This window comes from Kwoniella shivajii, chromosome 2 (assembly GCF_035658355.1).
Source record: "Kwoniella shivajii chromosome 2, complete sequence".
Taxonomy (NCBI): domain Eukaryota; kingdom Fungi; phylum Basidiomycota; class Tremellomycetes; order Tremellales; family Cryptococcaceae; genus Kwoniella; species Kwoniella shivajii.
The window spans coordinates 138,190-154,330 of NC_085909.1; the positions used below are offsets into that span (position 1 = coordinate 138,190).

Consider the following 16,141-nt stretch of genomic DNA (forward strand, 5'->3'; position numbering starts at 1 on the left):
AGATCAAGGAAGTCCAATGGTAAAGAACTCCTGGTTTCGATTCCCTTGTGAGCAAGTCCATACCTGAAGTGTTCGCTGGATATCGTATGGCGGGAAATGCGAATAATGAATTGGAGTAGATTCGGCTCTCACATCAAGACAAAGATCTGTTCGTGGAAGAGATATCAGCAAGTCGATTCGCAGGGAACGGATGTATGCAAGTGAAGTGGAGAAATCAAAGGGAGTGTAAGGGCAGAAAAGGTTTCTTACTTGTTCCTCTCGCTTTGAAATGCTGGCCATCCCATTCCCATCTCGTGTTCTCAGTAGTATCACAGTCCTGCAAGATGGGTCTTGTTCCATCAGTAGGGTTGGCTCCGACGCTCAAGCAGTAATTGTTATCTGCTTGTGAGAGAGTTATGATAGTATTGTCTGTTGGAGCGGTAAAGAAATTCCAACGCTGAAGCTGTACATTACTATCGCTATTCGCGAAATCATATGCTCTATTGTACCATCGGCACCGTCAACTCGACAAGAAAGCAAGAGGAAGACTTTCAGGAGCGCTTCAAACTCACACATCGACATATCCTCCGAAAGCTGCTGCACCTGCGCTTACGGTGATAGCCAAATCAGGTCGTCCAGAGGCTTCGATAAACAATCAGTCAAAGCTTTGCGTGGCGTTCCTCCTGGATAAGAAAAGAGAAGTCCTGGATGCAGAGGATATATACTCACGGTGGATTCGCTGACCCGCATCTTGAGGGTCCAGATACGTAAGTCCAACTGGAGGATTGAGCACCGCGGATTGACCGGAAATGGGATAGTAGGGTTCATCTGCTTGGACGATAGTCCAAACTAGCATGAAAGGGAAAATGATCAGCGTAATCAAGGGCAAGATAACGGATGTGATAGAAGAAAAGTGGGATAAAAGTGAAGAGTGATTGAAGCCCTTTTCATGAGAAGAGGTGTATAAACTCACTTTGATTGAGGTTACCCGGACTACATTCCCATGTTTGTGTACCAGAATCATTATTACCTTGATCGAGACATTGATTACCTCCAGTAATGGCGATTCGTCGATCATCGGTGAGGTACCAGCTGCGATCATCGTTAACAACTACGCTCAAAGAGAGATCGCAGCACTTGGTCATGGTTTCGAATGAAACAAGAGGAGAATAACATACGTTTGCTGGAAGAGACCTGGGTAACTTTGCCATAGCTGATCATATACGTCAGCGGATCGTGAGCTTGGTATGAAGACTCACTTTCAAAACTTCGCCATTTTGATTGCCGGTCCCCGCATCCACTACGAAACCTTCATTACCACTGACGCTAATAGCACCACTACCTGGGTTGATATTCCATGTGCGAGCTTGATAACACCCGATAGTAGCTACCTGGACATTGTTACCGACTGATCTACCGACTGGTGACAAGCACAGACCGTTTCGGAATGACTGGATTTTGACACCGCTGTACCGCTTGCTGAGCTGGATAGGAGTAGGAGAGGATACGATGAGCGGGAGTAAAGCGAGGAGAGGAATGAAGATGGAAAGCATGATATTGAATGGACTGCTAATGATGCTTTGCCGATGATTAGTAAGCTCTAAGAATCAGGAAGAAGAACAATAGAAAGGGGTGCTATAATATATGTATCCCACTCACCCGTGTTCTCAATCTTCAATCGTCAAAATACCAAAATGGATGGATCATCTGACCTTGTTGTTCGATCTACAGGAACGATGCATAGCCCCTGAATACCGAATATCAAACGCAGGGGGAAGTCCGAGCAATATCCCTTTGACGGGAGGTTGCTTCTCTGTGTTTTATATATCCCAAGCGTTGCATACTGAGATCTCCGTCGATGGATGATCAGAGGATGAAGATGAATGCTAAGGGGGGGATACCTCCAGAGACACATATGAAGAAGGCATGAGAAAGCTGTGCAAAGTTGAAATCAGTCTGCTGATCTCCTCTTTTATCTAGGCACCACTCTTCTACATCGTTTCACTCGGTTGAGTTATTTCCGAGATGACTTTCTTTTGTCTTGGCATTTTCAGAAGGAGTTCAGATATCTCAGATCCGCGGTTCAGGCGCAACAAAAAGACTACGATTACGAGTACATCTTCTTTGACTTCATACAGAAACCGCAAGCGGATTTCAATTATTTCAATTATTTCTCTCGTAATGTCTCTTCAACTATATTCGATCATGATTCCTTTCGTCATTTCCTCGCTTAATATGCAAGATCTTCTAGACACTCTGCATTACATCTCCCGATAGAAATGGAATTGGTCTGGAGAGTTTGTGGGGCAAGTCAATCAAAACATCAGCCTTACACCAAAGTTTCATTTCAAGCCAGTGATGAAGGAATATCCGACTCACCTTGTTTCCTGGCCTAAGCAGCGGTAGGTTGAGCTCCTCTTTCAGCGACTCGACCGATAGTGTGATTGGGAGGAGGAGTACCAGTAGCCGGGACGATGTTCCAAGCTTAACGGGATCCAACGTTAGCAGGTTTCGTGCCATAATTGAATTCGCTTACCTTGATTGGTATTGAAATCAGTGCATTGGTAAGTCTGTGGACCAGTGGAACCTTCATCCAAGCATTGGACACCGTTGGTAATGGCAATTCGGTTATCACCAGTTAGATACCAGCTTGACGGGTATGATCAGGGTCCAGATCATCAACAGTACTAAAGGGAAGTCATACGGCTTACGTTTGAGCGAAGACTCCAGGAGAACTCTTCCACAACTAACGAATGTATGACAAGTAAGCTCTCGACCACCGCGTTATAGAAGGTGAAAGACATATCGTGGAATGAAGAGGAATCCACTCACGACTACAGCAGCGTTATTGGTGCTACCTCCACCTTGAGCCTGTAACGCCCAGGTAGTCCCATGCAGAATGATACTACCACTTCCAGGATTGATATCCCAAGTAGCAGCTTGATCACATCCCGTAGTACCTACAACAGTACCGTTAGTCCAGGTAGTGAAGGGAGCAAGGCAAAGACCGTCTTGGACAGACTGAATCTTGGCGGCAGAATATCTCTTCTGGATAGGCGAAGAAGTTACAAAGCTGAGTGTGGTGATAGCGAGAGCTGTGAGAGTGGACAAGTACATATTGGATGGAGGATGACGTGTTTCAATGGTGAATGTGACAGGAGGGTTCTTGGGGAACAGGAAGCCGATACCTCCCACGATGAAGATGAGTTTTTATATTTCTTTCATGTCGGCCAGCCCATCTAGCTAATACAAACCGCCTTTTGTCGAATTCGTGAGCATCCGACATGCTCGGCTATGTTTGGGGTTCTACTTTAGCTCAGTTTCTTCCAAGCCGGTATCTCAATCTACATCGCACCATTGTCCGCAGAGTAATCAGCGATAAACTTACATCGCCTCATGTTGGTCCGCATCATCCGCAAATAAATCGTCGCTAGAACTCGCTTTGAGTATCATTTAGCGTTGAAAATATCACAAATTGTCAAAGTGCTAAAACGCGGATCAAATCTTTCCCCACGCTGCGGATCGATTGTGCCTACATGGCCGACAGCCCATCGTCGCTAGGTAGGCTACGACTGAGGGGGAGGCCCGAGTGGAAACTGAACATGCATCGTCATCTGGTCAATGTAATGTATGTTTAACCGAAAGTCCAAGAAAAAAATTTGAGCTCGGGGAAAGCGCCTTCCCTCGAGAGCGATACAAGTTTATCACTACAGCAAAGGCAGTCCAGATCACCTGGTAGTGAGAAGCGAAAGAAAGGAGGGCCAACGTGAGTAGTGAATTCTACCGAGATTCGGTTGTCCGTCTTGATCGCAGGTGGATATTGGATTGACAACAAGCTGTGAACCAAGAAATACGTCAACCTGACTAAACTGTGTTACTTACCCGAAGAGAAAGCGACAAATATATGTATATGAGGTCGCCTTCTCGTTATATACTTGACCCAGATCGTTCGAATCAACCAGACTTGGATTTCAAATCAATCATCACATATACGATACAACAGTAACATCAGCTGAACATGATCACTCCTGCTATCTTCATCACCCTTATCTCTCTCTTATCCCTTGTCACGTCATCTCCCGTCGCTAAGCGATACTCTGCAGTCAAAATCCGATCTGCAAGAGACAACAAATGTCTTTCTCCCTTCGGTAATAAGTGGGTCGCAGGTACTCAGGTAACCATTGTGGACTGCACTTCTGCAGCTAGATGGGATATCAATCCTGGCAGTGGCAGTATCATCCTTCATGGATCTACTTTTGCTTTAGATGCTGGAGCTGGGAATGCTAATAACGAGCTGGTAAAGGTAAGTGATCGGCTTTCAGTCGTCCTTTTCACACTCAAACCCAATTCGGAATGCACTGGTGTTTATTTGGGATGATAGCTTGGAAACTCTGCTCCAGGATCATTTGCGCAGACGTAAGTACCGTACCAATCTTCAAACTTCGTAAAGCGAGGTTTTAAACAGTGCGATTGATGATTGGGTTTGCTATATACTGTAGCTGGTACTTGACCACCGACGATCGAATTGCCATCACCGGTGGAACTCAATGTCTTGATGAAGGCATCAATGCCCCTCAGACTTATCAATGCAGTTCAGGAAACACTAATCAAGGTGAGTTTGCCTTGAGATCTACGTCATGAGAAGCTGATCATGTGTTTTTCAAGTCTGGATCGTCGATCAGTAAAGCAACACTTCAGAATTAAGGTCTACGACGAGGTCCCTTCGGCAGGTTTACGTTCATTGTAGGGTGATGGAATGTCTATGATAGAAGTTGTGACTGTAGCTGGATGTTGTTGGACCGACTGGGATCGTATATAAGAGTTGGTATGTTACCATGTATTGTTTGTGCACAGAAGTGATCAATCCACTGCCGCATAATGTGATATCTATCGGTTGCAATAACTAGGTCACTATGCTCGTACGTGTTCATAATCAGTGGTCCCCAGAACGTACAAAGCCTGATGTTTCTTTCTAATCTCACACGTTCCCTATAATTAGCTCAAGGATTGTTTATATAATGAAAACGAGCCATATGACTAGGGGTTTTCGGATCTAGTTTTCCAATCAGCTTTGACGCTCCTGACAACTTCCCTATGATGAGTCGAGCACTATTGTAATCGCACGAGCAATCAATCAGCCAATCAGGCATATAGTATTGCAGTATGAGTGACTCGTGCTCAGATAATCTATTTTGTACGTACGTTTCGACACGAAATCGGCTTATACCATAATGAGAAACGTGATCTTGCGGTGACGTTCAGCCAAGTTGAGTGACATACATCACATTGAATCTGAGTGACGTAGTCACGAAGACTATGATTGCTGATTATGGTCCCATTTGAATGAGTGTGAGTCGGAGGTGAGGGAAGTAAACTTTCGTGATAAAGTCGGATATTACGAGGTTGATCAAGTGGGACAATTCCATTTACCTGAGTTGTATTGCACTACCCCACAAACACAGAAACAGAGTATGATCTCATCAGCACGATCCATTCCCAGTATATCGGCTCAAGTAAAGGTCATAGAAAATGAAGAAGCAACGTACAGTAGTACACAGAGCAGCAACAGATCTTAGTGTTTCAGTAGGTGCACCTTGAACATCCAGATCTACTTCGCGACATCCATCACACTTGATTCGAGTCATGATAGACCACCAGTTCTGATCAGTTATATCTTTATTGGCGTATGTATGCCATGTTCGACCGGTACCATCAGTCTGAAATACCCTTGAGGTGTCATCAGTCACAGGGTATGTGTTAGTATGTGAGCTGACAGACATTGCGATTGATTCGGGCGGTTGATACAGAAGCTACTGGTATGTCTGAAGGGTTATTCGTAAAAATTTGGCTTTTAGCAGGAGAGCAAGAGTGGCTGATTGAACTGTATGGGATTGTCCCCATTTTATACCCGACCAGTATTTGCCTTCCAACGTATGCACCACACGTAAATGGCAGCTCATAAACTGCGTGCACTCCACAGTATACACCTTGCTCGGTACTCCACCGGCTTTACAATTTTGTCCTCAATCTATCTGAAAAGTCTTCTCGCCGAACCTCGCTTCCAACTTCTACAGTGGAGCTCAAGTCATCAGCTTCCGTCATCAGCTTTCATAGTCGGATTCGAAGCCCTTTAATTCACACCGTACAACTTACGCTCCTTTAGACTTTATAACGATGAAATTGAGTCGTACTACTTCCCTGTAGGGCCAGAGACAGATTGTCAAGTCATCTAGTCTTTTTCAGCTTCTCCCACCCCTGATTCACAGACTAACCTTGGATAGAATACTTAAAGCCCTTGTTTTCTTTGTCGACATTTCTTCCCACTTTGACCTGGCGTTTAGCTGCTTACGGCATTGAGCAGCTGAAAGACGACGAAGACCATTTCACGGATAATGACAATACAGTATGATCAAGCGAGATCTAGACCATTCAGACTTTTGCCAGAAGCTGACTCTAATCCAGCTGCCTTCTAATTCAAGGGTGTCCTTTGTGGCTTCATATCCGAGATGAAAGCTCCTGTCATTGTCCGAACTGATACAACAAGGGCTTTTGCGCCAAAACTGTCTTGGGTTACATAACGACATCATCGAGTTTAGAATTGACTGGGGCAGGGGCGACATCGTATACCCTTTAACCAATACATATTGTATAAGTTCCTATTTAGAGTAGGTCCGTGGGCCGACGTGCATTTCTCGACTTCTTTCGCTCATCTTGATTATCGATCATCTTCTCCAACCTCCTGAACTTCCTTTGTATCCTCAGGGAGAGCTAGAAGTCAGTTGGATGGACACGATACAGAAAGGAGTAAGGACGCACGGAACTCACAGTAATCTCGACCAAATATGGTCCCACTTCTCCTCCTCCTCCTGCTTGACCTCTTTGTACCCTTCGTTTTCATCGTCTTCTTCGATTTCATGGATTCCATCAACCTCCCGCCTGAAGAGTGCCAATAGTTCAGTGCCTCCTCGTTGAGGACTAAATCCTGTATATAATGAAATCTGCAACGTTCCCTCAGAGTCTTACGGACGAATAGCTCTAAATTCCTGTTTCGTATTATGAAAGTCCTCCAGATAACCTAATCCATCTTCCAGTCCTTCAGAATGCTCTGACATGTAAAAATGCAATTCGATCTTAGAGTGATGCTGAGATGAAGTACAGATGAGGGACTTGACTGATAATCGATCAGCAAATTAAGTAAGGTCGATGTCACTTCAACAGGTGGGCACGAGCATACACAAAACAGGGCTTGACTTGATCTCATTTAGCATCAGTAGTTTATGTGGCATTCCATATCGACGTGAGGACTGGATGTCAGGATTGTTACATATCGCAAGATACTCACAGTAACTAGACATGTACAAGGAATATGCTTCAGCGCACGCATTGATCATTTGCCTTTTAGTTTTCGCCAGACAATCGACCAATCCAGTCCTATATTTTCATCATCAATCTCTTTAAAGTCCACTCTGTCTGACATCCAACTGAAAATGTCATCTTTGTTTCGTTCCTTGAGCCTTCCTTCGATACTCTGCTTCATGTCATGTGCATCGTAGACCCAGTACTCTACTTTAAACTTGCCATTGGTATCATTATTCCATTGATGTGTCTCCTGCATCGTCTGTTCATCATGATACAGCTTTTTCAAGTGGTAGAGTAGATGTTCGATGTCCCCCGGTCCTAATCGCTTCGGGATAACCATTTTGATCGTTTCGGCGTACTTCAATTCCGGCGTGATCATAGGTATTCTTAATGAATGTTCACCTCTTCCAATTGCTTTATCGGATCTAGTAGGAACCCAATCACCGTTCAATATACATATGATCGACTTTGATTTCAGGCCTTCATCAAATTCTAATAACGTCTGTCTACGTGTAGGACCGTTCACACTGTCCAAAATTTCCAATACCAATTCTTCTAGCATACCTTGTTTGAGCTGATTTCCAAATTGACTAGCGAATTCCAAATACATATAGTATAACCCTTTATCTCCTTGGCAGACAAAAACGTCCCAACCAAGTTCTATCTTGGTGACATTCGGGAACAAGTTGGAATGAGGGAGGAAAACAGGTTGATCACCACAGGTTATGGTACATACTGTAAAAGCCGAATCTTTATCCATAACGTGCAATACCTTAGATTGCTTATATGCTCTGATAGTAGAGTTATCTTCAGCACATCCACGTTGCCATGATCTCCATAAGCCGTCAAAAGAGTTTGGCCTCAACGTGACGTCGGTGTACAGTCGGGGAAGATATCGATCGTATAGAGATTTGGAGAGGGACAAGACGATAGAAGGGCGAAGGTCGAAAATTGAGTCGATGATCAAACTATATACTGGTGAAAGTGGCTCCAATGATTCCGGTGTCAAGTTTGGATACAGATCTTGAGGAGTTTCATAGTCTGGAAGATTCGCCTCATCTGGCGGAGATGGTTGTCTGTTGGAAGAACGACGTTTCTCGGGATGTATAGGATGAGCTATCTGTGATAGTAATGCGCGAAATCGTCCCATCTTGATAGTTGGTCGCTATGGGTGGATAAGAGCTGGGTGTGGGACATAAGAAGAAAGGGCAGTTTCATTGTATGTTTATAGATGAGCTATAACTATTGTGAAGATGGGAAAGAGAAACGGACAAAGAGCGATGCACCAATGTATCATGATTATTCGCTTCCCAAAACATCCGAGTGCCTGAGCGCATGAACCGGTCAGGAACCCGAATGCAGCGAAAAACACCCTGTAACGTCGCTTTTCCCGTCTTCATTGGCGGTTAGGTGGGCAGCTCAAACAGCCTTCAAGGACTTTTGTGAGGCGAGACGGGTGTTTGTGCGTCAGAGAGTAATATATTCCTCTGGGCAGAGTATGTGGGAAGCGAACAGGGACACAGGAACGGACATTATGGGGATAACCATGACCAGGAGATGTGTACATGTCACTAAACTGCATCATAGCGTGTGAGACGCAATACTGATAAAACGGACCATTTCTACCTATTCTTCCGTAACAAGGTCATATCCTTCTCCGCCGTCGATCAGCTTGAAAACCTCTCTTTCGTTTCCTCTTGTTTCATCCCGCAACTCGATCGTGAATTTAGGTGAATTCCCTTGTCCCTCCTGACCCCAGCCAGCTGCATTCCACGTCTCCCAGGTCTTGTATGTTTCGGATTTGAGATGGTCTATCAGCTCTAAACTTTTAGTTTCTTGTTGTACTAGGTCCTTCAAGTCTGCTTTATCGGTATCTTCTGGCCTTGGCGAATCATGATTTTGCCCTTTACTTGAGTGAATAACCGGAAACAAAACAACTCTTATTTCTTGAACGGAAGGCGCATTTATCCTCCATATTTGCACCGGTAGAGATATATTGGCTTTTGATGCGTTATAGTCATACTTGAAGATGATTGATTTCGCCTGCATACCATGAATGAAGCGCGCTGTCACCATGATGTTGAGTCTCGCAGTTGGATCCAATCTTTCCTCGTTCAGAGTCACACTTTCCAAAGGTATTCTTACATGACGCCATAGTATGTTCTCTATTGGTTGACGGCATGGGAGTGATGGATCCAAATGAGCTCCACTGTGAATTTGCGTTTTCCAACCAAGCTCAACTCTCTTCACATTGGGAAACAGACCTTCGTAGAATCGTGGGAATGGTCCATGTGATAGAGTCGCTTCATAAAGAGCTACATGTTGTTCACCAATCACTAACGTATTGGTGTGTCTCAGTGCAGCGAGCGTACGTTCGTGCAACGGTGCGTGTTGAGTAAGACCATACAGTGTAGCAGAGTCGGGTGCTATAGTATGGTAAAGTAAAGGTATATGTCGGTCGTAGTGCTTCTTGGAAAGGAGGATATAGGTGACTGGAGCGATGTGTGACAAGTGAGACAGGATTAGGTCATGAACCGGTAGTAATTGCTGAAACGCCTCGAAAGTCAGAAGGTCGTGTGTCTGACCTAACATATGAGGGAGTATTCAAATGCGGCGATGCTTGAGGAATTGATCCTCAAGATAGCGCAAGTTTTGGTATACTCAAGAAGGATTGATTGATGAAGTGCACAAACCAATGCCTCCGCCTTTGTTCTACGTTTCAAGAGGTTTAGAAGATGATGACGTCACCCACCTTCTGTCACCGGTTAATCCGGGAATCTTGTATGCAGTGTAAATAAGAAACAGTCTCTCATGAGTTGAGTTTGATCATTGCTCTCTGAACATTGCTATCGAATTTAGTTTAGTCACAAAGTACCATCAAGACCTATACCATTGAGATGCTCAGTATGCCGACTACAGATGTCATTAGAGAGATCCTACCGCTCCCTTTTTCCGCCGAAATTCAATCACGAATATACGATCTTCTAGTTCCGGAGATCCCTTTCAAACTCATGCTTCTCTCTCATCGTCATTACGGCTCCATTGTCCCTTCACTATACACTCACATCACCTTGTCAGGGCAAAATGCAGACAGGTTCAATGAGCGAATACACTGTACTATGCAGAAAGATGCGGTAGGGAAACGAATGAAATGGGTAGGAAGGAAATCTAAAGCTTGTACCAATACCCAAAGTCTGGTGATTAGTGATGATGCTTGTCTCATGTCAATTGACCATCTGGTTCAATCATCTCTCAGAAGACCGCTCAAGCACCATGATCAAGCATGTTGGTCGGATACCCTGTTCCCAAATCTGAAGAAAGTCGTTTTACGTTACTCTACTATGAACCTCCTTACATCTGAATTTATGGCGAATTTATTTGGTGGTAGAATGCAATCGCTTGAAAAATGTATTGGGAATGTGAAGATCATACATGTGGATGTCTCTTCTGGCGAATTCGAGAAGATTCATCTCAAAATCTTGATTCAAATGATCAAGGACAACTTCACCAAAGCAGAGTCAGTGATATTTCGAATGAAATGGGGCTTATTACCCATCCCTCCACAGTGGATCAGAAGCATCCCATTACTCAAGATGTATCTGGAAGAAAAAGAAGAGACGGACGAAGGTCTTGTGGCTAGAACGAACCTGAGGATGTTCAATATAATGTATCGTTACGGAAACGATCAAATACCAAGAGAGAAGCCACTTGAAGTATATTTCAGAAACGAAGAATTGGTCCAAGACTATAATAACAGGATGCTAAATAGGAGAGGAATCGACAATATGTTATCGATAAGACAGTGGCAAGAAGAAGATGATTGGATGAAATAGACGATGTCGAGTACACGAACTCATCTCTCTATCCTTATCATATCCTATCTTCATGCATGTCTTTGAGTGGTTTTTGAGGGCTCACCCCAGGTTGATTACGTCATCTCCGGTTACTATCTTATCACCCAACGTACAATCACGGAATCAGCAAATAAAGTTGTTCAAAGCACATGATATTTCATGAGAACTTCAGAGGATCAGACGTCGGGTATATGCTGGAGATAATAGCTCCTTATGTAGAACCATGTCTGGTTGTTACGAGATTGAAAGCTGGATGACTGCTCTTGAGCCCAAACTTCCATCGTTCCATACGACATATCAAGATGTCGTCGACACAGTAACTGATTGCCACATGATTCGGTATGAGAGTGACGTTTGAGAAGAAGAAGAAGATATGTTGAAGGAAGCGGTCATTGGCTCCTTGATGGATTTTGGGTCGCTGCTCAGGACCTATATAGTGATGGAGGAGAAAGAGAATACCCAATGCAAGTCTATCTTAAAACCGTGAGATGGGTCAATACGCGGAGGGAGAAACCACGTGTGCGAGAAAAGGAAGAACTTCTCGTGATCGAACATTAGGAGGAAGAAGAGGGCTCACTGGGCATGCATAACATTAAGGCTTTTCGATTCCAAATTATTCCTACTGGACATCTGAATTTGAGAGATTGCTTGAAATCTATTGTTTTAGGTTCCTTACTGGTCTTTCGCTGTTCTTTCGTCTCAAGTCTCGAGTTGCGACACAAGACATTCCCTTTTTTTACAAGTATCACACCTCGGTTCTGTGCATGAAGTGCGTAATCGGAGTCCAACATATCTAGAATACCTCAAAACAGGAGGACTATGGAAGCGAAAAACCAAAAAGTGGAAAAACCCCCATAATCCGAAACAAGGTTCCCCAAGAATTCATGTTGACGTACTACCCTACTGTGCAGTATAGTCACCCAGATAGTCGAGAAATCTAGTCATACAGCCCTTCAGTGCTTAGCATACGTACCTCTAGATTATGTACGTGCTCCTGACGACATGTTGTCTGAGACTGATGTGTCATGGACATAATCTGTCGTACGTTGACTAGTAAACGTGCCACATCAGGTTGGTGGGTTCGAGAAATACGACTACTGTACGACTCTCGCCACTGCCAACGACATGACTCTGCTTAGGTATTTAACCCTTTCATTTCGTATCTCTGACTTTTGAATCCTACATTCTTTCCACAAGACCACACTAGGAAAAGTCGTTTGTACCAGTCATTTTTAGCAAGATTGGCATCATGACCGATTCCGAACCTCAAGAAGCAGCTGATCCACTCGATCTCGCCAGGATCACTGTGTTACCAGCAGAAGTTCGGAACATGATTTACAACCATTTTCGAAAAGAGGCCCGTTTTACCCTCCTGCAACTCAACCAAGAGCATTACTCTTTTATCATTCCCCCTCTATATCATACCTTTGAACTCAATCGGAGAAGTATCTCTCATTTGCGAAGCAGTGACATCCCTTGTTCAGAGGACAGCCCGATCTGTTGGCATGGTCGAAAAGCGGAATCATTGGCAATGGTCCAATGTCTGGTGTTCTCAGATCCAAACGTCTTTTTTCCTCCATTCGAGTTCAGGTCGCATGGGATGGTCACCGATGGTATGGCCACTGGCCGTTGTTCTGGAGACCGCATGTTCCGCAGCGTCAGAAAGGTAATCGTAAAAGCCAACGTGATGTCCACCCTGGTGCCAGATACGAGAGCCTCGACAACGGCCGAGATCCTGGAATCGACTGCCCTAACCTTCTATCTACCCCAATGGGTTGAGCGTTTAGACGTGGACCTGAGTATGATCACCCAAAACCCATGGACTGAATTGCGCCTCATGCAATTGGTACCGGAGTATCTGGGGGCAGACCATATTACCTTACGAAGTAATAGTATTGGCTCGCTTTCACTTATAGCTTCTAGACTCAGCACAATGGTACATTTACGCATCATCGTCCCTCCAGTAGCAGGAACCACTGCGCGGGAATCTGTGGACTCAATTTGGAGCTTAGTTTGTCGCCTCCTGCTATACCGACGACGTCGGGGTGCTATAGAAGTATACATGGAGGGAGGATCAGTGACAGGTGATGAAATCAGGCAAAAAGCCTCTAGAATGAATGTACCGGTCCAAGGTATGGAAGGTATAATTGAGTTCCGAGACTTTAAAAAATTGGAAGAATGTCAGTATGTCGGGCCAGGTGATAGCAGATCAATAGCAGATTGAGAAGTGCTTAGATGTATAGGTAATTCCTCCGCTCTAAGTTGGAATCACATTCAGCTTGCTACTTCGATGAGACAAAGAGGCGCTCTCTTCATAGTACGACGTGCTGATAGCTGTTTACTTCTCAGGATCGGAGCTATACCCCGGCAAGCGATATTTCACCTCATCCCGAATCGAGCGTAGCTGTCCGAGTCTCGATGTTACATGTTCGACTACCCAGACCCTTCTTCGCTTACTCCGTTTGCGCATCCTAGAAATGTAAAAATCGGGATCTCGAATTCATAGTTTATATAGCCTTCTGTGGATTTTTCATTACATTTGTCACCTCAATACTTCACTTTTACAGGAAACGACCTATCTAATTCCAATGTTTTTGTGATGAATAGATCGAATTTCCTTTACATATAGTTGGACTCGATATTAGGGCTGTTCGCAGTTTTTTGAACGAAGGACCATCTCCAGTACACTGATCAGGGCGGTGTTAATGGAAAGAATCCATAGCAGCGGCGGTTATAAGTTCAACATGATTCACTTGTGAGAGTGAGAGAGCTTTGACCTTGCGACCGGACCGTAGAAAGGGTGGTACCAACTTGAGGTTTCGCATGAACTGCTATGAAACCAATGTTATGAAGGACCATTGTTCTATGCCGCGTTGGACTGCTTGCACGCTATTATCGGTAACAAGGAGCTTGGCGGAATACACTTTGGCATTAAGTTCGTTATAAAGCTAACGTGAGCATGGAACCCAGGTAAATAGGTCAATGATCGTGAGTTTATCGAATATCAGGTTCTTGAGTTCGGCGGGCAGACGATTGATTTCCTGGTACATTGGCGGTTGCGAGCTTGCGATGGGAAGGCGCATCAACAGCAGACTAAAGGCATACGATGCGAATATTATGAATTTCCATGAATGCATGGAACACTTCGTTGCTTCAAAATCCTAATCACATATTTTTGTCTTATTACGTGATTGTTCTTTGACATCCGGCTTATTACGATTGTTTAGATAGCACTAGATAGAGTGGGTACGCCCAATCCAGGAGTTTCAGGTTCAGTCTTTGCGTGTTTCTCTTCTGATCCTTCTGACTCTCTTCGATGAAGACTTTTCTCGGGACTTTGTTCGGGACCTTTACCTGCTCTTCGTCTTCTTAGAGCTTCTGACTCCTTCCTTGCCCAAGCGATAGAACCATTCTGTCTGGTAGGGTAGACAAGAGCAAATCGACCTTCACTCCATCTGAGGTAGACAAGAGTGATCATGATGACGATCCAGTAAAATACGTATCCCAAGATAGATCCAACAGTAGCTGTGTTGTCTAGTTGAAATCGTCAGCTGAACTTCGATTCATGGGCGAAGGGCAAAAAGGAGATGATACGCACTCCATCCAAAGATAGCATTAAAGATTTGCCATCCACCGTTGGTAGTGGGAGAACCAGTTTCAGGATTTCCATAAGTCAAGTGCCAGACATTACCTGCAACCTGGAAACTTCCGGGACCATCACCAGTCTCAGCAACATCACCACCAACACCACTGGCGAATCGGTAGTATTGGAAATATCCAATACCCTTGGAGAAGAGACCGGCTCCGATGAGGAACAGGAAGGACGTAGAACCGACGAGGAACCAATGAAGAGTAGTAGTAGAACCGGTTCTGTAGATAGCGTAACCTATCGAAGATGAGACCAAAAATTATAAATATAAATGATCATGATGTCAAAAGATTCGACGGACTTACCGACAATAAGACCAGCGATAATGCCAACGATGACAGGAATGGGGATGGAAACAGCCTGAATGTTGAGAGAAACCTATGAATAAACGCAATCAGTACTACAATGGAATTCTGAAAAAGAAGTCTGACTCACACCTCCAACAAATACCACAGCCTCAAGACCTTCTCTCAAAACAGTAATGAAAGGTAGAAGGAACAAAGCCCATTTTCCACTTCTAGCTTCTCTCTTTTCAAATCGACCCTCCTTTGTTTGAGCTTCAGCCGAAGTCATCTTAGCTTGAGAAGCATCAAATGCAGCAGCAAGCTTGAATCTCCACTTGATTCGAGATCTGTCCATTTTGAGGAAAGCGATACCCATAATATAGATGATGATTGCTGCGATGATGGAGAAAATACCTTCCCAGATCTGTTCAGTCTTGGCCCATAGATCATCAAGTTTGGTGTAGAACTAAAGATACCGAGAATCACTCAGCAACATGTACTAATGGAAGTTTCAAGTAATACTTACGACAGCGATGAATGCAGCACCAATAGCCAAAGCAAGTAAGAAACCAGTTATAGTTCCAGCCCAGATTTGGATTCTCATTCTTTTGATCAACTTCTTCCTCTTATCAACATCATCTGTACTTCCGATTTGAGCATCGTCGATTGAAGGACTGCTGTTGTTCAACTTTCCAGTAAGCATCAACTGCTCAACGAAAGAGAGCAGAACCGAGACGATGATAGCAGCTTCGATCGTCTCTCCTGCATAAGGGACGTTTCAATCAGCCTGATCACCTTGATATCCAGATGCTTCACTCACGGAAGACGATGAAGAAAATCGGTACACTGAAATAATCATTTCCCATATTGATTGATTCCTTTTGTATGACTGAGGCAATTTTCGATGAGTAAAAACGGACAAAAAGATTTGGGAAGGAAAGATTTTGTCGTAAGTCGTGGTTTATCAGATAATGCCTCAACCCGTCTTTTCATCCGATTTTCTTTTCACATGACAT

At 44.2% G+C, this 16,141-nt stretch overlaps 7 protein-coding genes across 7 annotated transcripts; 2 read left to right on the forward strand and 5 right to left on the reverse strand.

Annotated features, from left to right (window-relative positions):
• Window positions 1–3: 3 nt before the first annotated feature.
• On the reverse strand, window positions 4–1,532 carry IL334_001430 (uncharacterized protein; the record flags this gene model as incomplete). The annotated part of the gene is made up of 7 exons (XM_062933187.1): window positions 4–146; window positions 250–479; window positions 552–621; window positions 709–828; window positions 953–1,071; window positions 1,158–1,192; window positions 1,239–1,532. The coding sequence occupies 7 exons, from the start codon at window positions 1,530–1,532 to the stop codon at window positions 4–6; spliced, it is 1,011 nt and encodes a 336-aa protein (XP_062789238.1).
• An 839-nt stretch (window positions 1,533–2,371) lies between these two features.
• IL334_001431 (uncharacterized protein) lies at window positions 2,372–3,096 on the reverse strand (the record flags this gene model as incomplete). The annotated part of the gene is made up of 4 exons (XM_062933188.1): window positions 2,372–2,463; window positions 2,516–2,628; window positions 2,691–2,725; window positions 2,812–3,096. The coding sequence occupies 4 exons, from the start codon at window positions 3,094–3,096 to the stop codon at window positions 2,372–2,374; spliced, it is 525 nt and encodes a 174-aa protein (XP_062789239.1).
• Window positions 3,097–3,997: 901 nt separating this feature from the next.
• IL334_001432 (uncharacterized protein) lies at window positions 3,998–4,664 on the forward strand (the record flags this gene model as incomplete). The annotated part of the gene is made up of 4 exons (XM_062933189.1): window positions 3,998–4,282; window positions 4,361–4,395; window positions 4,479–4,591; window positions 4,645–4,664. 4 exons carry the CDS (start codon window positions 3,998–4,000, stop codon window positions 4,662–4,664), a joined length of 453 nt encoding a protein of 150 aa, XP_062789240.1.
• A 2,702-nt stretch (window positions 4,665–7,366) lies between these two features.
• On the reverse strand, window positions 7,367–8,488 carry IL334_001433 (uncharacterized protein; the record flags this gene model as incomplete). The annotated part of the gene is made up of 1 exon (XM_062933190.1): window positions 7,367–8,488. The coding sequence occupies one exon, from the start codon at window positions 8,486–8,488 to the stop codon at window positions 7,367–7,369; it is 1,122 nt and encodes a 373-aa protein (XP_062789241.1).
• Window positions 8,489–8,964: 476 nt separating this feature from the next.
• Window positions 8,965–9,930, reverse strand: IL334_001434 (uncharacterized protein; the record flags this gene model as incomplete). The annotated part of the gene is made up of 1 exon (XM_062933191.1): window positions 8,965–9,930. One exon carries the CDS (start codon window positions 9,928–9,930, stop codon window positions 8,965–8,967), a length of 966 nt encoding a protein of 321 aa, XP_062789242.1.
• A 305-nt stretch (window positions 9,931–10,235) lies between these two features.
• Window positions 10,236–11,171, forward strand: IL334_001435 (uncharacterized protein; the record flags this gene model as incomplete). Its single annotated transcript, XM_062933192.1, has 1 exon — window positions 10,236–11,171. One exon carries the CDS (start codon window positions 10,236–10,238, stop codon window positions 11,169–11,171), a length of 936 nt encoding a protein of 311 aa, XP_062789243.1.
• A 3,244-nt stretch (window positions 11,172–14,415) lies between these two features.
• Window positions 14,416–15,991, reverse strand: IL334_001436 (uncharacterized protein; the record flags this gene model as incomplete). Its single annotated transcript, XM_062933193.1, has 6 exons — window positions 14,416–14,726; window positions 14,791–15,078; window positions 15,147–15,219; window positions 15,277–15,591; window positions 15,652–15,887; window positions 15,946–15,991. 6 exons carry the CDS (start codon window positions 15,989–15,991, stop codon window positions 14,416–14,418), a joined length of 1,269 nt encoding a protein of 422 aa, XP_062789244.1.
• Between the last annotated feature and the right edge of the window lie 150 nt (window positions 15,992–16,141).